A 21,612-nucleotide genomic window follows, 5' to 3' on the forward strand; every position below is an offset into this window, starting at 1 on the left:
ACAATGGTGCCTAAAATATATTAGGTACTAAATAGATTTTTGATAAATGAATAAGGCAGTGTCTGCCATCCAACTTTGTAATTTGTTTGGAGGAGGAGGCTGTGATCATACAAATAATAATGATAAAACATGTTGGAAATTATGGTGCTAGAAAAGAATCAGCATATCCTAGGAACATAGGTGATAATGGTTTTCACTCCCATTTTAGTTTCCAATCTGGGTTACTTAAAATACGCATAAACAGAAACTTTCATTTATCCACTGTCACATTGGTAGAGAAGCTGAAGTCAACAGAGGACCTGGTGTGCTCTGAGAAAGGGAAGAGTCAAGATCCAAATACAAAAGGTTGGGATGGAAGCAAACAGCCGCTTCAGTGGGCATAGTAGTATGGTTCAAATTTAGAGATTGTATCCTAAGACAGGAATTTGTAATTAGAACAAGTTATAGTAGCTTCAAGATCTCAAGTAGAGCCATGCCTTGAGGTGAATGGAATAAAATAACAACGAAAGCCCTTAGAGTTCAGTTTAAGAAACTAAGGAGTAGACATTCTCTACTCTGGCTGTGTATTAGTATCACCCACAGAGGTTTTTTTGAAATACAACTACCCAAGCCATACACCCCAGAGATTCTGATGTAATTGGTTTGAGTTGGTCCTATGCATCAATGTGCCTTTAGGGTTGGAATCCACTAGGTGAAAATATTGTAATGATTATCAGCATTAATGTTGAGGTTACCAGTGACCACCTAAGGGACTTTGATTATGCGAGTGTGAACCATCTGTGTGTCATATGCTAAGATTAGAATTGTAAGAACTGCTAGACTAGGATAAGAGAATGTAGAATTCATTTCTTGCTATGTATTTTTTTTTAAAAGAGATCTTTGAGCAATAGCAGTGGGACCAACCAAAAGTTAGGTGAGAAGAATATTACTCTTAAAAAGGAGTATTGTCAATCATGGATTTAAACTGAAGCATATGCAATATGGTTTCTCTCTCTCTCTTTTTCTCTGTGTGTATGTATGTGTGTGTGTGTGTGTGAGAGAGAGAGAGAGAGAGAGAGAGAGAGAGAGAGAGAGAGAGAGATTTTAATTAGTTTATACCCAATTTCATTTATGTAGCTTATTTTACAGAGTAAGCATAAAGCATAAAATAGGCATCAAAAATGTGCTGATCAGACCTCCCTGGTGGCACAAGGGGTTAAGTCATAACACTATGAAGCTATCCGCAGCCACTGCAGCACAAGTTCGATCTCTGTCCAGGGAGCTAACCCACATGATGCAGCAGACCTCTTCTGTCTCACCTGCTACTCCCCTCAGCAGTGTATTTCAATTAGTCTGCCTGTTCTGTTCCCCACTCTGTCTATGGTGAATCTTCTCACTCCCCCATACCTCTCTCTGATCTGTACCCGCAGTTCTTGTATGCATAAATAAATAAATCTTTAAAAAAAAAAAAAAAAGAATGTGCTGATCACTTAGTTTCAGGTCTCATAGGCTTCCCATAGTGAGGTCATTTCACCTAACTGAGTGTGATGTTGGTGTTGAAAGAGGTACTTTTATGTAGCATAACCCTTAACACAGCCAGCTGTTTCATGGGGGATTCAATCAAAGAAAACAGCACTGTATTCCAATACCAGAGAACACAATACTGTTGAATTTAATGAGAGTTTGATATGTTGGTCTCCAGCATGGCATCTTCCCAGATGATTTTTTGAGATACTCAGTGTTCATTTTATGCCCTAACTTTAGAACTTAACCCTCAGGAAAGATGTACCAGCAGGTAGTGTAGAATGTAATGGGCATTGCTATTATCCTTAAGGAATTGTGGTTCAATGGAGATGATTAACAGTTTTCAAATAATTATAATACCTGAGTAGTCACTTTTACAGTAGAGATATTAACCAAATTTTCCTATGTTTAAGAAACTGTCCTTTCCTCTGCCCTGCCCAAAAAAGGGAGTTTGGAATACTTATCTGGAACTTAAATTTTCATAAATGAAACATTTATTAGTCTTTTCTATATCAATCTCTATTATAAGATCAATTACATATATTAGCATAAATGTATTTTCATTATTTCCAGTTTCCTTATTTTTCCTTTTTTTTAAAAAAGATTTATTTATTTATGCATACAAGAACTAGGGTACAGGCCAGAGATGCAGGGGTGGGGAGGGCGGTGAGAGGATTCACCAGAGACAGAGTGAGGAACAGAACAGGCAGATTGACTGAAACACACTGCTGAGGGGGGGCAGCGGGCGAGTCAGGAGAGGGCTGCTGTGCCATGTGGGTAGCTCCTTGGCCAGGGATCGAACTCGTGGTGCAGTGGCTGCGGATAGCTTTGTAGGTTGTGTCTTAACCCCTTGCTCCACCAGAGAGGCCTAGTTTCCTTATTTTTCTACAAAATTTTAGGCATCTGATTTCTATTTGTGGGTCCATCATAGTAGCTCTAATTAAATAGCAATATGAAACAGTGCTAGTACTAGGTGTTAGAAAGTGGGTGATGTGAAGAAATGTAAAAGGCTGATATCCTTTTTTCCAGGTTTTATTGAGCTAATATTGACATTTATATCTTGGTAGAGTACAGATCCCTTTAAATGAGCACCATTTTAATTTTTCTCTTTGTAACTGCCATAAATATTACTCTTAAACAGACTTCTCAGCTATGTCTCTCTTAGGTTCTTTCTTTTGCTAGATTCTTGTTCTATGTATATTTTGAATTCTCTCTGCCCTCCATAACCATTCCTTTTAATAGCTTAGTTTTTTTTTTAAATCTTCCAGCAAAAATGAATTTCAGTGGTAATGGGTAACAGTAGGTAGGTAGAAAAGCATCTAGAGCTAGGCATGTTGAGAGGCTTGCCCTCCCTTAGAATGCTGTTTGTGGTTTTTATACAACTGGTATCAGTCTGCTCTTGGGTTTTAATGACATCATTCTTGTAGCTTTACAGTAGATCAGACTGGAGTAAATTGCTCCAATATTCTGTTGGACAGAAGGTCATTTGAAAGCAGATTGTCTGGACATATAAGAAAGTTTTTCAGACCTGTTAAGGGTTATGTGTCTCATTTGAGGGCTTATTGTCTCTTAGAGAAATTGTTAACATTTTTTATATTGACAATAAGATGATGATGCAACTTATATAAGTGATATGTACATCCTTTATCCTCTGAGTAAATTAAGAGGTAATTGAAGAATTTGGCCCTTTTCATCATGAATTTTAAAAATTGGAAAACAAAAATGTTTCTAATCTAATTAGAGCCTTTTCTTTCAAATACCCTTTTTCATATGCAGAAAAAATCGTGACTGTTCTAATTCTTCCATTTGACATCTCTTTCTTGGCTCTTATACTCAGGATATGTGCATTTTCTTTGGAGGGTAGAAGATTGTTAACACCAGGCTCTACCATCTACATTTGACAGAAACACAACTTGCCTTTGAGTTCTCTAGGGTACTTTGGAAAAAAGAGAGCTGAGGTTTGAAATAGCATTATTTTCTCTAGGATGCTTTTTCTACTTATTGCATCTGTGGTTATAGCCTTAGTTACTAGGACTCGGACAACAGAAGTTTCTGAGCTATAACAGAGATAATGACAGCTTCCGTTTCACCCCCAACCCCTGCTGCCCCTGTGATAAAATTGATTTTTTTTTAGTCAGTTTTAAATTGCAAATTAAAGGGAGTTTTAATTTTCCTAATTTTTGACATACCAGAAAACAAATTGATTGCCTTAAAAAGAAAAGGAATTTGCCTTTGCCTGGGAAAGAGATTGTTGTATTCAAACATTTTAACAATGTGACCTTTCCATTGATTTCTATAGAGAAGCACAGGCAGGCTTCAGAAAAGGTCAGTGATTCTAATTGAAGCACACACTGATTTTTTTCTAGTTGCAAAGGCGCCCATGCTTTTTGTTGCAAAGAAGATGATGAGATTTAGGGCTGACCATTTGTTATAAGAGAAAGCAATTTTCTATGTGATACATTGCTGTTTTTCTTTCACATGGAAAGCATTGTTTGAATTCAACAATATCCATAAACCAGATTTTCATTATCTATGCCATTTAATGCCCTCATTTTTATTTCAGAGGCAGTTACATATCTAAGATCTAGGTTGAAACTTCCCTTCTCTTGGGCCATATTTTTGTAGAAAAAGATAGTATTTAACTTCACATATTTATGGTTTTAGGGTTTTCTTTCAAACAGAAATGGCAGGATTTCAGAATCAATGAATTATGTTTTAACTTGGACTTTTCATATAAGAGAACCAGTTGCTTGGGGAGCCAGAGTGGGAATCTCCATGCTACAGTTTATTAAACCACACATTTACTGAATCATTTTGGAAAAATCATCTGACTCTTATTTGTTTCAACATGTATCACACAAAGGTGAAGATTATTAAATATATATATTGCTGGCCAATATGGTGCCTACTTAAATATTTAATACTGAAAGATTCCTTTTTCAAAATCTGGTTTTGTGTCGGTTTCTTTCCAGTGTGAAATGGAAGAAAGAATGATCTAGTTGCATTAGCTGAAGTCAGTAAAGGTTGTGTAGGGATTAAAATTGTGTTTTCAGAGCTTTTGGTCCATGTTTATTCTGTAGGAAATAATTTGATAGGACCAGTTCTCCATTTTCTTCCAGCTAAACCAGTTAAATACCCTTATTTTGCTTTCTGAAGACTTTTAGCACATCATTAATATTTTTCACATGACTAGTTCTGAATTCTAGATGGCAAGTTTTTGAATCTGATAGGTATTTTTCACATAGAATCTTATCACAGATTTTTACACATATACACAGTTTGGGCTGTCCAGTATGATTAGTGCTCCATTGTTAAAGTGTTTACTTAACGGTGCTTCCTTTTGACATATTTGCACAATATTTTATCATCAAATAGCAAGCATTTATTCCTAATAGTATAAATTCCCTCTGTTCTAATTGACTCCAGAAACTGTAATGAATCAGTTTTGTTTTTTCACTTTTGCCTGAGAGTGGAAAGTGATCTATTTCATAAACTGGTTGGCAGGCCCAAACATGGGAATGTGGAAAAATGACCCTCGTGCCATATTCTTAGATTGTTTTATTAAGAAAATGAGCCCTTAGGCGCTCCCTTTCTTCTCCATACCAAGCTTGGTGGCTCCTCCAGTACATGTTCTTGGTATTGGATCCTAAGTAGCAGCACACTAAAATCAGTCCCCTTCTCCATTCCTCCTGCTAGCCATACTCTCATCATCCCTTACACCTCCTGCCTGGCAGTAGAAGTCTTGAGTTCAGCGACTTACTATCACATCATGAAACAAAAACAAGGTCCTTATCCCTTTTTATTTCAAAATCCTTATGATTATGTTATGATTAGTTCAGGGCTTGCATAGTCAGCATTCTGTTAGCTGACATAATCAAATGAAAATCTATTGAGGTGGCAAAGAACTTGAAAGTCTGCCTAGTTTTAAATCAACTTAGCCTCTGTGATCTTGGGCAAGTTACTAACCTCTCCTCAGTTTCCTGGCGAATAAAATGAGAATAATAATAGTACCTATCTCAGGCCCCCCTGGTGGTGCAAGGGGTTAAGTCTCAGCACTATGAAGCTTTCAGCAGTCACTGCAACTTGAGTTCAATCCCCAGCCAGGGAGCCAACTCACATGGCACAGCAGACCTCTCCTGTCTCGCCCGCTGCTACCCTCAGCAGTGTATTTCAGTAGATCCTCCTGTTCTGCTCCCTACTCTGTCTCTGGTGATCCTCTCACCCCCACACCTCTGGCCTACACCCCAGCTCTTGTATGCATGAATAAATAAATCTTTTTAAAAAAATAAATAATAGTACTTATCTCACAGAGTTATTTTGAGGATTAAATTGTTGGGATAGACAGACAGACTGACTTATTAGAACAGTCTCTGACACTATATGCTGTAAAAGTAGTAAGGGAAGGCCTTATGGAGGAGTTAGAACTTAGTGTAGCTGAAAGATATTAGAACCCTTGTGAACTTTCAGATGCAAACAGTGTGTCAAGCCAACTTTAACCAACAGATGGCATTAGCAAGTACTCATCACAGACAAATGGGCTTTCGTAATGGTCTATCAGAAACCTGGTGCGTTTATAGAGAGGATTTTAAAAATACAAGATTTGGTTTGGTTTTTGGTCTATTCCTTTTTCTTGTTTCTTTTTATTCACATGAGTGAAATCATCCAGTTAATGAGGAATGGGTTGTTAACCTGAGTACCTCGTCATCCCTTACCTCCTCTTCCCAGAAAATACATTCAACACACAACTTGCTAGCACCTCCAAACCCTCCATCCATACTACATTCACATTATATCTTTTTTTACTGCTTTTTCCAATTACCTTTATCAAACCTTTATTACTTATTATAATGATTAACTTAGTTTTTTCAGCCTGCCAGCTCAAGAACTACTCTCCTTTATGTCCGGTAATAGTAGTCACATCTCCTAGAAGTAGTCCCTTCCTGTATGCATAAAGAGTACCTAGCTTTAGTGTACTATCAAATCCTGAGGTGTTTCAAAGACTGTTTAATTCACAGTTGGAATTTTTTCCCCCTCTGCCTTGAAAGAGAGTCACATAGTTGGAGCAACTTATTCACACCAGCTCTTTGAAACACCTGTGTTTCATGAAGCCAAAAATAAATAAATAAATAATCTAAAGCTTGATTCTAGTCTTTTCACCTTTCCATTAAAAATTAAATATATCTCTAAAACTTCCCAGCTGGTGGGAATGAAATGCTGTCAGGCCTCCCAACTATTAGAGGGTAATATTGAATAACAACAAAGCCACACCTAATTTGAGCTGCTGAAAAGCCTTATAATACCATTATCATTCTGCTGAGCTCTTTAACCTTCTGATTATTACCCTTTTGACACATCTAATTCAGATGTGAGGGTTTAAAGAAGCTCAAACAACTATTTATATGATCTTTTTGTCATATCCCACTGTTACGACTTTATTTCTATTTTATAAGGTTGGTAGACACCAGGAGGTATATGTTACATGGAGACCTAGAAGTTTCAGAAGCCACTAAATATGACCTTCCTTAATTGGAGGATGTGGGGAAGCAGTGGGACCTTTTAGCTACTTCATACACCAGCTGAGTCTCCTGCTACCAACTCAATTTATTTGAGAGCAATACTTCAGGGAACTTAATAAATCTACAGCACATAAGCATAAATCTGCATTTTAGCAAGAATACTATTTATTTGTGTACTACTTATATAGATTGGTTTTATGCATATTATATGAATGTCATTATTAAGTATTAAGAGCACTGAATTATACAATTGGTGATAAGTTTAATAATTACATGTTTTTTTAACAGTCTTTTTCTCCTATTGATACATCACCTAGAGATGGCAGAAGAACCAGATGGTAGAAAATACAATCAGGCAGAAATGGCATTTTTCCAAAGGAAATATGATCTTCATGAACCAAGCAAAATGACTTGGGGGGGGGGGTATGGAGAGGTGTGTATTAGGTATTTAAAATATAATGTTATGGGATACGAATCTGTTAGCTATTTTTTACCACTCTGAGCTTATAACTGAGAAACCTTTCAGGTTACTAGAAGCCCTTTAGCAAAACCAGGAGTCCCCAGTGTGAAGGTTCTTAGAGTCTCACAGAGATTAGCACTTTTAATTACTCCCTTGAGTTTCTATTTTGTCCAAAACCAACCCTAAGTTTCTCAAAACTATGCCCTACTTGGCCAAAGAATTTTTTCCCCTCATATGAAGGAATTTGACCATCATGAGCATACTGGGTTTTGGTGTCAAAAAACTGCAGGAAACCCCATTAATAACAAGTGAATAAAATTTTTCTTTTCAGTGATGATTCCCTTTGAAATGGCCTCATCGTTCCTTTTAAGATCACAGTAGCTTTAAAGAACTGTTTAAATGTGTTGCCTGTTTTGTGTTCTTTATTTACTTAAATTCTTTTGGGTTTTTTTTCCCATGGGTTGGGGAGGGGGTGTTGGTAAGAAATAAGAACACAATCATACTTTTTGGCAAAGGTCATGGACTTTGATGTTGACAATCCTGAGTTCAAATCCTGATTCACCCCCAGACCTTTTACTAATTTTTTGACACTGAAAAAATTGATTTGGTACTCCTTCCTGAGCCTTGTTTTCCTCAGTGATAAATGGAGATAATATTTTTCCTTCAAAGACGGTTGCAAAGAATAAATGAATAAATGTATGTGGGGCATTTGGCACAGTGCCTGGCATATTGATGTTTAATAAACAATATCCTTCTTCCCATCATGATGATGATGGTGATAGCTACTGCATAATCCCTGTTACCTGTGTGCCAAGCATTTATGTAATTCACATAAACATCTGAACTCTAGCAGCAGGCCTGCGTAAGGTACCATTGTGCCTATTTTATGAATGCACAAACAACCCAGAGAAATATTTAACACTACACTGCCTTCTACTGACTACATCCCTTTAACTCCTCATTTTAAAAATCAACTTCCTGGCCTTTTCTCTCTTCTGAAGTAGAATTATTTTGTTCACCTTTTTTTCTGAAGTTAACTAACTTCATCTTTGAAAGACAGCACAAGGTAAACAGAGGCTAGGATCTATCAGGAGAAACCAGCTCTGCTGCATATGAGAATCATAATAGGACCTCTTAAGAGTAGTTAGGAATAAATGAGGAAAAATAAATTTAAAACAGTGGTTAACACAAAGTCTCAATAAATTTCAGCTATTTTCCAGTCAACTTTTGTTGTCATTACATAAAATTGTACATGGCAATTTTGCTTCTTTTCTTGATTTTTATAGAACTACCTTAGTTTTGTTTGGTTTTTTTTAACCTCTTGAATGTTGTCTCGCCCTCAGCCATCTTTTTCTCTGTGTTGTCATTGAGTTAGCATGTTCTCTATACCCCACTTGGTACCCAGTCAGTATGTATTGATGCTAATGATGATTGTAAAACAAAGATGGCTGTTGGCACCAGTCCAGCAGCCTCTAAGATGGTTTAAGTAATCATGACTTCGTAAAAACAGAAAAGGACTCAATCATCTTATTCATAATTGAAGGTCAGAATTTGATGTCAGCATTTGTTTCTGTGGTGATTGTGTTGCTTTTTCCACAGAATTACCTTTGACAGTTGGAGTATTCAGACTTCCTGGCATGAGGCTGATTATCATGCATTCTTAAATTAACTCCTAAATAGATGCAGCATCACAGAGGTGGGTTAAACAAATATTGATCATAGTACAGATTTGTTTTAATTGGAGCAGTGAAGAAAGAGTGCATATATTCCTTCAAATTAGTGTTTTTATGTTCTTCAAATGTCTGGACATTTGAGGATATGATAGGAACAAAAGTTTAATTAGGAAAAAAAAAAACTTTGAGCAAAGAAAAAGGAGATTATAACTTTCTAATTATTCCCAAATTTATATTTTTAACTTAGCCCTCCCACTAAAGGTCTTTTCTAATTTCTAGCATTCTGTAGTTCAGACCCCTCTCTTTCCCCCATTTTCTTGTCAAGAGCTTCCAGCCCCAGACTTTTATCCTACTGCACACAAAACGTTAGTTCTGATCCCTGCTCAATATAGATAGATAGATAGATACACACTCAGAGAAATGCTAATGTTTAAGTTCTCTTCATCAATTAAAAAATTTGACGGTATTCAACAAAGAGTCTATGATGCATAGTACAGGAAAGTGTTTGTCAATTTTAAATTTGTAATTTGACTAAGGAAGAATAGAAGGAATAAGATGAACAACGTGAATATTCAAGAGCAGGAAAAAGACAAGCAGAGATTGAGGTAGAAAAACTTGCCTCTTTGTTTTTTTTAAACTTTGTATTGTTTTTCTGTTGTTGGCAAGATGAGTTTTATTATTTGGCTGGTCAACCTGGTTTTCTTTCACCCCCCAGTCTATCTCTGTTACATGGGATTAGTCACAAAAAAGGTGAACCTGCACCAGTGACAGAACCAAGACAAAATTTGGGTATTAGAAGTGATTGAGTACTTGAATTAGATTTGGGCAGTAGTTCAGCCATCTTTGGATTCTGTTCCCTCTCAAAGGAAAAACTCAAAAAGAAGATAATCATTCTTCAGAATAACTTGTGAGAATTCATGGAGATAATTCATATAAAGTATTTTAAAAGTGCTGGCACAATGTGAGAACTCAATAAATGTTCATTGTTTTTACTTTTATTATTTCTCATGTGTTTTTTATTTAAATTTTTTTAACATGAACCATTTAAGAAACCAAATCTAAGTCTGTATACAAGTGTTTTTACAGATATAGATAAATTGCCAATTAGCAAGTGCGTCTGATTTAGAAACTCATTAGGAACTAAAAAAAATCTTTTTTTCTTGATGGTTTCTCACATGTTTCACTAAAGGTGTAAGTCTCTGTAGTTATTAGAATTTAGCAACACTAATAATTCAGAGACCTATATCTTTAGAAGAATATCTCTTGTTTATACTTCTTTGTTCTCTTATTTTTGTTGGCTATGTGATGGCAATTCTGGCATATTCGATTCCAAAGCAGTTCTTTAGGAGCTTGATGAGATTAACAGCTATACCATTGTTGTAATCTTTGAGTGATTCTACTATAATTGCTTGTTTAATTGCCTACCTCTCTTGTTAGTCTACACACTTAATGAGAGCAGATATACTCTTTTCCACCGTTACATTTTAAATGGCTGGAACAGTACTACTATTGAGAGTATTTGTTGAAAAAATGAAGAGTGACTTCCCATTTCAAAACATACTGCAAGGGAGGAATTATAAAAACTGCCTCATGTAATGCAGTATTGAATTTCTGATTTTTGCTTGAAACCTGGTTTTTTGGAACATGTAAGAAGTGACAATCTCATGAATTTCATTTTCTCTCTTAACAGTAAACAAAGAGAGGCAATATTTCTTAGAAAGGGTTAAACTTCAGAAATACTACAACCCAAGTTTAAATCTAAGCCCTGTGTCAACTGCTTAACCTCTCCCAGCCTGGGTGTGCTCATCTCTCAAAATAGCAATGGTTACAAATTTGGTATTATGAGGTATATATGATAAAGTGATGCATAAAGTGGCACGGAGTTTCAACAAAATTTAGCTTTCCTTTGTCCTCCTCATAGCATATAATTAAAAATAATTCAGCTTTTCTTTATTTCAAAGTATTCTGCATACTGTAATATTTGATTAAGAAATGGTAATAGTAGGCAAACTTCCTTTGAAGGCAACTTGGTAAGATGGAAAGAGCCTTTGACCAGGAGTCAGGAAACCTAAGGTAGTTCTGGCAGTTTGCAGACAGTGAATGTGACCTTGGTAAATCACATAACCTCTCTAGCCTGAGTTTGTGTTTGTGTTAAGTGATAGTCCCCAGTGACTAATATTTGAGAAAGCAGCAAAAAGATAATTTTACACTCAGTTATAAAGATCCTTCTAAAGTGTCAGTACTCTCTCCCTCTCTCTTTCTCTTTCTCTCACACACACCCCCACACAAAGAATTAACTCTAAAACAACACACAAACACTGTTATTTCTCTTGGGCACTTGAGACATCCGAACCGAACCACCATATCCCACCCCTTTGCATTTATAATTGTTAATTTGCATCATTCGTTTTTCTGAAGCAAATCAGTACATTTTGAAATCCATATTTCATGGAGCTACTTAACTAATTGCTGCAATCAGCAGCAATTTATTTTATAGCAAGGCTGTTCAAATCACTGAGGTTGGCATACCAAGCACAGTGTGTTTTTTACAACCATATTTTTAATAATGAGTTTTAATAGGAGAACACAGTTAATTTATTAATATTCTCCTGAAAGCCCTAACTTTGGTCTTATATTTTATTCTTACCCAATGGTAACTTAAAAGGAAAAGTCTTTGACCCTTGGGTGCACCAGCTGTTAGAGAAACAGTTCCATTTGAAAGGACCAGGACAGGGAAAGAGCACCTTGTTTTCTCTCTTGTTTGGAGACCCTCATTAAATTACTCAGAAACAATAATCAGATAGCTGCTGCTCACGTTAATGGCACCTCTGAGTCCCTGTCAAGAGAGCTTTACTTAATGTGCAACAGACCTGGAGTGATGCAGGTGCCTTTTCAGACCCTCATTTAATTTAAGCTGCTTTAGTTGGCATGGCAACTAGTTGAGACATCTGGGAAACATTATGCTGGGGATTGAGACTTCAGAGGGTTTCTGCTAGAACACAGCAGACACCTTATCATAAAGTGGTGTATGTTGCTTCTAAATTCCTGCAGCTGTATTGTAAAATCTTCAAATTCAAGTATTGTATTTTTCCAGAGAAAGTGTTTAAAGGTTGGCCTGGTTATTGACTTGTTTTCTAGGAAGAAAAACTGCTTTACTCATGGAGTGGAAAATGGATTTCCCTCAAAAAAAGTTTGCTTTGCTAAACTAAAGCTTGAAAAAACTTATTCACTTTTTAAAAAATCATACACTTAAATTTTTTCAGTCCTTTATGTTTGAAACCACTAGAGGAGGGAAAACATGTCTGCACAAAGGTAAACAGAATGGTAAAGGTGGACTGGGCAACATCTGTGTGGTTTTGCCCTGGGCTTTCTGGTAAAGCTAGAGCTTATTAACTTAGCCCCATTTTTTTTTAACCCAACCTATCATCTTCTCAAGAAGTGGTATGAAAGTAGCACTCTTTTAAAAACTCTTTGCTTAGATATTATAGCAAAAGGTTGAAGGAAAGGCTTTTCAACTTCACAGGTCTTATTTGTCGTTAGCAGAGAGAAAACCTCTGGTTTATGTTTCATAAGAAATTTCTAAGTCCTATTAGCATAGAGGAATTGACTTACCATTTGAAATCATTCTTTTTATTCATAGTATGAACACCTTTTTGATTTTTGGTAATTTTTTATAACAGCTCTGTGTTAGATTAACTAAGTGAAATCATTTCATTGGTCAAATATAGTCCAGTATTACCAGTTCATATCTGTTGGGTTTAGGGTGGACCACACAATGATCAGTCAATATGTTTTATAATGCTAAATGCAATGTAAGAAATTTTTTTTCTGAAATGAATAATTATTTATAAAGTAACTTATTAGAACAGTACCCATTCCAGCCAGTTGGTTTTCCTTTTCATCTCTCTTTGAAAATGTAGTTACTGTTAGAAGAAAGCATATGACTTTATTTCATACTTATTCTCTGTTTTTGGCTTTTCTATCAGTTTGTTCCTTTTATAAGTCAAAGCAAGATTTTTCAAGTGCCAGCACTATGGATTCAACCTGATAACTTGAAAATTAAGATGTTTTCTCTCTGCTGCTTGCATGCATAACCAACTGTCACTACTAAGAGTAAAGATTCTGGCATCACAAGTTGGCTGCCAGTTTTAGAGATATGTGAGGCAGAATGGAATAGATCCTACTTCACTTCTACACAGAATTTTTCAGTCCTACCAGAAACAAAAAATTGATTGACATCCCATGCAGTTAAGTGTTTTATACTCTCTTAAGGAATTTTCCCTGCCCTGAGTCAAACCTCAAGTTGACAACATAAAGATGGCAATTGTGGAGGTTTTCTGGTTTCATTTTGTTGGTTGGTATTTTTTCCCCCTGTGTAGTGTGTCTTTGTTTTTGTCCCTTGAGATTTCTAGAACCAATACAACTCAAGAATATTGGGACTTCAGATTAAGGCTTAATGGTACAAATAGAAGTTTTTCCCTGTCTCTGTCCTAGAATTTCCTAGTGGGAAATTTTTTCTTCAGTATGTACAAGAGGGTTAATATCCTTAAAATGCAAAGTGCTCTTACAGATAAACACTATTAATATAATAGAAGAATAAGCAAAGAATAGGATCTCTCTCTTCTCTCTTTCTCTGTTTCTTTATCTCTCTCACACATATCTGACCAATAAACAAGTTGAAAACAGCTAGAGGTAGTACACAAATCTTTATTACCAGTTCTTACTATAGTAGCCTTAAAATGTCAGTAAAGAGTTAACACAAATTAGAAGAGGGAGAGACCTATGCTAGAAGTAGTGAAAACTCAGAAACATCTGAGGGGTTGGCTTGTTTTTCCTTGTTACAGAACATCACAAGACTCAGGAATTAGAGGTATCTCAGAGATACAGGTAGACACAAACATAGGATTGATTTTTGTAAGTGTATAAAAGGTGAAAATTTCAGATCTTCCTTATTCTATAGAAGACTAAAGCTTGATTCCATGGACATACTGAGCCTTTCCCCCACTTGTACAGAGCCCTGGCAGCCTGACCTGTGTCTTCCAAGATGGAAGTTTAAAGGACATTTTCTGGAGAAATGGATTAACCCAAGGGAGAGGATCTATACATAATTAAGGATTCCTCATGAAACTGGGGCCTCCCTGGTGATGCAGGGGTTAAAGACAGTGCTATCAAGCTATTGCCAGCCACTGCAGCATGAGTTTGAATCCCCAACCAACCAAGGAGGTGACCCACATGGCGCAGCAGACCTCTCCTGTCTCGCCCACTGCTCTCCTCAGTAGTGTATCTCAGTACATCTGCCTATTCTGCTCCCCACTCTGTCTCTGGTGAATTCTCTCACCACCACCACCACCCCACCACCACCACCACCCCACCACCACCCCCACACACGTCTGTCCTACACCCCAGCTCTTGTATGCATAAATAAATAAATCAATCTTTAAAAAAAAAAAGAAAAAGATTCCTTATGAAACAGCTGTAGAGCTCTGAGCCCTCTTACAGAGCTCCATTACATTCAAACAGTAATAACCTGAAGGTCCACTGGTAGAGCGTTGTTTTCAATCGTGACATTACATAAAATGGAATACTATTTAAAATACACAAAAGTAGGGACAATAGTATAATTATCATATCCCACATCAACAATTATCTATCATTTTACAAAACTCATTTTCTCTATCCCTTGCTATTGAGAGGGAGGGAAATGAATACTGGAGTGTTTTCAAATGGATCCTAAACCTTGCCTTATTTCACCTATAAGTACTGAAATGTGCATTTCTGATTGATAAGGACCTTAAAAATATAACTATTGTGTCATTATTCCTTATTATCCCAAGGCTTTATGTCCCTTTTTTTCTTGCCTTTTTTTTTTTCATTGATTTGTTGCAAAAAATTTTCCCAAAGAATGATCACATTGTGTGTTTGGCTGATTGTTTCTTCATGTCCCTAGTTTTTTTTAATTCCCCTAATCTACACTGGTTAAAACTAGAGGATTCGTTATATTGAGGTTTTCTTTAGACATGATGAATACTTGTAGACAGTGGTGTGCTATAATAACATGGACCTAATATCTCATCCCACATTAAGTTTTGTGCTGCTAAGATTGAGTGGTGGATTGAGGTAACATCAGTCTTATCCCTTTCAAATGGTTTTAATAGCCATTAATAATTAGTGCTAGAGTCGTGATATCATAGAGGTTCAAAACTGATATTTCCACTAACCTATCATTGTGTGTTTTGTATTTATTAGCTGGAATTCTATAAAAGAACACAGTTAAACAACAAAATAGTAATCACGTGAGGTGTATGAATAGGTTAATTAACTTGTTTGTAATAATTTCATAATATGACTTGATATGTTGTACACCATAAAAATATACAATCTTATTTGTCAATTATAACTCAATAAAGAACACACAATGAGCAATTTGTATATTTTATTACATTTTTTAAATGTAACTTAGAAAAGATAAAGTCAAATTGGTGATTACTTTATAGTCAAATCCAAGTTTTACTACTATATAGCCTTAGACAGGTTACTTACCATCTGTAGCCTCGGTTTCCTCATCTGTAACTCTTTGTCAGATTTCTTTGCTGATATGTTTAAATACTTCATAGAGTTGCTTGTACCCAGCTGGTGCTTGGTGTACATTCATTCATTCATTCATTTATAGGGGACTTGCTGTGTCCATGTGTTATTTCTGAGAGTTTGTGATAGACTTGTGGGAGGGGTGGATCCCTTGCCCTCATGGAACAGGCCTGGGGTGACAGACAAAACGTAAGTATTATATAGGAAAAGTACTAAAGAAAAATAGAGCTGTGTGAAAACATTAATGATTAGCTGAGGATTGTGAAGGGCAGTTTTAGAGTGGTCAAGATAAGGCTCAATAGAAAGATAAGACTCAAGCAAAAACACAAAGGAGGTGAAAGAGATAGCCAAGCAGATGTCTGCGAAGCACAGTCCTGGCAGAGGGAACAACTGGAGTAAAGGCCTAATGTGTCTAGCATGTTAAGAAAATAGCAAGCAGAAAAGTTATAGGAGAGGAGGTCAAAAAAGTTAAGCCAGATCATTTATGTCCCTATAAGGTCATTTTAAGAACTTTGACTTTTACTCTAAGTGAAATAACTTTTGGAAAAGAGTGATATAATCTGGTTTTTCTAAAAGACCTTTCTTTGAAATGAACCCAGAAAATATAACAAATTGATTAATATAGTCATAGGTAAATGTATGCTAAAAGCAAATATGGTGAAGTGTTAAGTGTAGAACCTAGGTAATGGGTATATATAGTGGTGGTCATTGAATTTTTAAGAGAAAACATTTAAAACCATTAAGAAGAAAACTTGAATCTAACCCTTACAATTGAGATTTATAATTTAATCAATATGTCATTTATAGAATTATCCTAATACATATCTGACACATCTCAGAACTGTCCCTTAAGGAAATCGTATGTGCCAGATCGTATTTCCTCACTAAAGTAGAATCTTAATAGTCAAACCTAAAATAAAAAAATCATACCTAAGAGTATAAAAAACCTTAAAAATTATACTTTCTATAGAATAAAGTAGTTGTCAATATGGAGACAAAAAATGGGGTCTTGAGCCAGGGTGGACATAAAAGTGGCCTAATTCCATGACTAATTACTGAAAGAACCAATAGGATTTTTCTGGTGGGTTGGAGGTGTGGTGGAAGAGAAAGCTAAAGGATCACTCTGAGGTGTGTGGTTTGTGGTATAAGCAACTTGGGGACAAAATAGCGTTGCTATGGGAAAGCCTGCAGCCAGAAAGCTTTTGGTGAGGGGAAAGATGGAAAATACAAGTTTGGGCATGTGAGTTTAAGATGCCAGTTAGCATCCAATGGAAATGATGAATATTTTGATGTGCATGACTGGACTAGAGAAAGATGGGAGTCAATAGCATAGACCTTATTTGAAGTCATGGGGCTGGATCCAGTCAAAGAGAGTAAGTGTGGAATGAAAAGATAAAGCTCTCTCTGGCATTTCAGCATTAAGTGGTTGGAGAAGAAAAGAGAACCAACAAAGGAGAATAGAGAAGGAAAGTCAACACTTGGATGGCCTAGATGCTTGCCCGGGGGCAGGGGTGAAGTTGAGGGGGTTCTCAGGGAGGAGGGCTTTCCAACTGTGTGTCTAGTGCTATCAACTATTAATTATTCTTCCTGCTCCCAAATTGTTCCTTTTCCTACTTATTTTTGCTAAAACATTTAGAAATGTTTATAAATCATCACTTACTGCAAGATACTCTTTAAAACTCATAAAAATAATATCCAGAGCCTAACAGCACTTTTTAAAAATTTATTGTAAGATTTAAAGGCAGACTCCTTCACATCTTTGTTTTTATGTGCCTAACATTTACCCTTGCAGTGATCATGTAAGTGCTAAAACAAGAGTCCCAGGACCCTCTTAGTTCATTTATCACTAGTGCTAAGTACCTTTTGACTACAGCTGCCCTTGAGATGGCCTCTCTCTACAGCTAGCTGTGGTACAGGACTAACTATATAGTACATGACATGTTTTATAGGGTGTCAAATGGATTGTCTTTTCAAAAGGTTCCATAATATTTCTCTGAAAGAAAAAAGTTAGGCTCTAAGGAAAATGCCTAGAGAGCAAAATAGCTGCAGTCCAACAGTAAACACTGCCGATTTTTGTCCTACCTTTTCCTGCTTTCAGATACACAGGGCTTAGGAGGCCTTAGGTTATTCAGACAGAAATAATGTGAAACTAACAAAGCATCAAAAGAATTTGAAGTCAGCAGGAACCTCTTTAAATGAAGGACCCTTGTGTTAAGGAAGGTTATACTTAAATCATTAAACTCATCCAAACTTGTGTTGAGTTCTTAACCGGAGACAGGAAATAATATATAAAGCGGTTTTATTCTAGATATAGCAGAAGACAATACATTTTCAAGAAATCTGAATTCTCTGTTGCTCCCAAGCCCCAGCCTTTGATCATTTGCCATGTATTGATTGAGCAAAACCTGAAGGATATAATAGGCTACAAAGCAGATATACAAAGTTTAATCAAAGAAGTAAGTTGTTAAGAATTGTGCAGAGACTTGGATTCAAATGAAACATTTTACACATTTTCAGGAATGTCATACTTCGTCAAGTAGCTTTATGTTGCTGTCGTTGAGTTGACGACAAGGTTGTCTTCTTTTTCATTAACTTGGTGCTGTGGTGGCCAGGGTTTAACCCTCTCTTACTTGAATTGTAAGGATGCCACAAGTAACAAGTCTGAGGACACCCTGAAATTGCTTGGTCTTCACAGTCTTCCTGGCCTGGCAATGATTTCAAATGTTTGCCCTTATTTTTCTCTTATATAATGGTGGTTATAAGGAAGTCACTTTATTGTTTACTTCTGCTAATTTTTAAATATGTAAATTCTTTAATTTTGGCATTGTTGTGTTTTTGCTTTTTTGGTTTGTTTGTCCTTGGGGTTTTGTTTTTGTTTTTGTTTTGTGAGGGCTGGAATTCTCACCTATATCATGCTGTCCAGCTTTCTTTTGCTAAGCTTTTTCCAGCCTTAAGAATCGAACTTACTCTTTAGACCTGGTACCTCCTTTGAGGGGATTGGAGGCTGAAATCTCTGAACTCTCCTTAACTTAAAACCTCAAGATACGTTGTCACAGAATTGATGCAGAGTGACCTACATAAAATTATCGTCTCTCCTCAACCACTCAGCTCAGATCATGTCAAAGTTTTTCTTTATCAGATTTTGCGAGGTAAGATGAAGAAAAACATAGTGTCACTGTATAAATGAAATGTTTTGCTTTTCATTTGAATTTTAACGTGATCTTCCAAGGCTTTCTTTTTCCCTTAAAGACCTTTGACCAAGGTATAGTTTATAATCTCTATACTTGATGTAAGATACATGATGTTAAGAGGCTATTAAAGATGACCAAAATGGTCTTATTTTCACTGATAGAGGAGAAAGCCTTGTCTAATTCATTAGGCAGTTGGATGGGTTAATCTAGGGAGGCAAATAAGCAGGATAATTGGTCAGGCAGGTTAATTTGCCACAAAATTTCCACTAAACAAACTAGTATGATATGTGGCTGATACGATAACTAAATTAAAAAGTAACTGTGTCCCCTATGGATGACATCCATTCTGCAAGCCAGCAGCCAGTAAGTGGGCGTGGACAGAGTGTTGACTTTCATACCTGAGTCCACCTCTAGAAAGACGAAATGACTCTTAAAGCCACAGCGTGAAAGAAGACTGATTAAAAATCGCCAGTCAAATAATTATTTAAACTGGCTCATTAGAGAACACTGACTTGATTGAGTAGTGGTTTGGGCCAGCATTGTTAGCACTTCTGGCTATTGGGTGTATCCTTCAGAATATTGGTATTGAAGTGGAGAATTATTTAAAGCTGAAACAGCTTTTTTACCTAGTAAATACTTTTTCCCCTCACACTCACAGGATTCAGGAAATTAAGATATTCTTTATAAAGATTGAAAATATCTGCCAAAAATATTAAAATATATACAATGTTAAAACTAGAAAGTTCACCTCTCATATATTTATTGATATTCAGGGATTGGGGGGGATAGAAAAAATACCAGATCATTTTTTGTGCTTGTAAAAAAATATGATTTGTTATATTTTATTCAAAATATAATGTAGTGCCTCCCATCATTTAATATGTCAAAAATACTTTTAAATTAATGAATTACCCTTAGGATTCTCAATGGTGGTGAATGCTACTGACAGACCTGAGTATCTTTTTTGAGTTTGTCTCATCAAGAAAAGTCTGACCTGGGAAAGACTTCCTGTTGGTTAACGGGAACTATTTTGTTGGAGCAGGCTCAGAATCACAGGTTGAGAATATCAGTAGCATAGCTGCAGTAGCCTCAATTATGAAGCAATTCAGTGGTATTGGTATGGTCACCCTTAACTCCAGTACCTGGAAAGCTTAAGCCAAAATAATATTTTTAATTGTAGGCGTTGTCTCTTAATTGTGCAAATCTTTGATGATACTTATTTTACTATAAAAAAAATGATTGCTTAGGTAGGATTAAGTAAAGCTTTTAATCATATTTATTATGTAGTTATTTGGGGAATAATTTTAAATTCTGTACTCTGTTTCTAAGGTTTTCCCCAAGTCACAAGGAATTAAATATCTGTGATTAAATCTGTTATTTCAGGTTTGAAGTATCTCCATTCAGCTGGCATTTTACATCGAGACATTAAGCCAGGGAATCTCCTTGTGAACAGCAACTGTGTTCTAAAGGTAGTTTTTCAGTTTATTTAAATACCTGAGAAAAAAGTCAGAATGTCAAGGCAGGTTTAAGAGCAATGTGTTTTGTGAAAGAAATAGTATTTTATTTTCATCACCCTACCAAAAATTAATGAACCACTTTTCTCTAGCAGTATCACTAGTCATGGCCATAGTAACTGATTTGTAACCTTGGCTCTTGATTTCATGATATTTTGTATATGTTTTGAGAACAATGAAATCAGAGTTATAATATGACTGGAAAAAATATAGAGAAGGTGTTCTTATTGTTCCATTATTAAAGTATACATCAGAAAATATATCAGAAGATCAGTAAGCTTCTGTGCTTACAGAAGCTTGACTTCTAAGAAGACTGTGTTTTTACAAAATAGACCCTTTTATATGCTGCTTGAGTGAGGTAGTAAAGTAGGGAAGTAAAAACACTTTAAAGTGAAAATACTAATGGAGAAAATGGTCAGAGGTATTACCATTATACCTGTATTATGTCGTAGCCAATCCTCCATTATTCCTCTAAAGGGAAATTGATTGTAGGGTTAATTACAGTTAGTAGCCCCCAAATCTCAAGGCATTGATTTCAGTTTTACTTTCCCTCCAATTAAATACCCCCTTGTCTTTTCTTACAGTGACTCACAAGTAGCAAAATCCTCATATGCGCATGCCACCCCGACCCTAATAGAGAAAATTCTACTATATTTTACCCCATCATTGAAATTAGAAGTAAGGGCCCTCCTAATGCCAAGTCATCTCTGTGTAAATAAATTAAAATTTCACATATTTTATAGGTGGTTACAGTATTGTACAGTGCTTCAAGACTATAGCAAATATTCTTCACATTTCAACAGATATTTGAAAAAGAAAAGAACTGTTTTTTTTTAATGTTGCTTACTTTAAAAGTATCAAGACTGCCATTACTTCCTAGCTTATTGGCAGTTACATTTAACATTAGAACTAAGTGTATAAATGGATTTCATTTTTTATTTTAAATGCTTTCCTTAAACTGTGAGCCAATTTTCTTTAAAAGCCGATGTGTTATACTGCTTTTGCATAAAGATTCTCCCTTCATTATAGCCTTGAAGAACTTTATTCCCATTTTGACTCTAAAAGGATTTTTAAGCCTGTTTTTTATATATTCTCTGAAAACAATACACATTGTAGTTCAGTCTTTTGTTTCCACAGAGAAAGTAATTGTCCCCCAAATCCACTAAAGTA

At 35.9% G+C, this 21,612-nt stretch overlaps 1 protein-coding gene across 1 annotated transcript in view; it reads left to right on the forward strand.

Moving 5' to 3' along the window:
- Window positions 1–21,612, forward strand: part of NLK (nemo like kinase) — a 157,296-nt gene that overhangs the window by 110,253 nt on the left and 25,431 nt on the right. Inside the window, exons 4-5 of the mRNA XM_037493929.2 lie at window positions 18,780–18,886; window positions 20,312–20,397. Coding sequence (XP_037349826.1) covers window positions 18,780–18,886; window positions 20,312–20,397 — 193 coding nt within the window. The remainder of the gene's footprint in view (window positions 1–18,779; window positions 18,887–20,311; window positions 20,398–21,612) is intronic.

The sequence above is a fragment of the Talpa occidentalis genome, unplaced genomic scaffold, assembly GCF_014898055.3.
Source record: "Talpa occidentalis isolate TD23 unplaced genomic scaffold, MPIMG_talOcc4v2.1 talOcc4.7, whole genome shotgun sequence".
Lineage (NCBI taxonomy): Eukaryota > Metazoa > Chordata > Mammalia > Eulipotyphla > Talpidae > Talpa > Talpa occidentalis.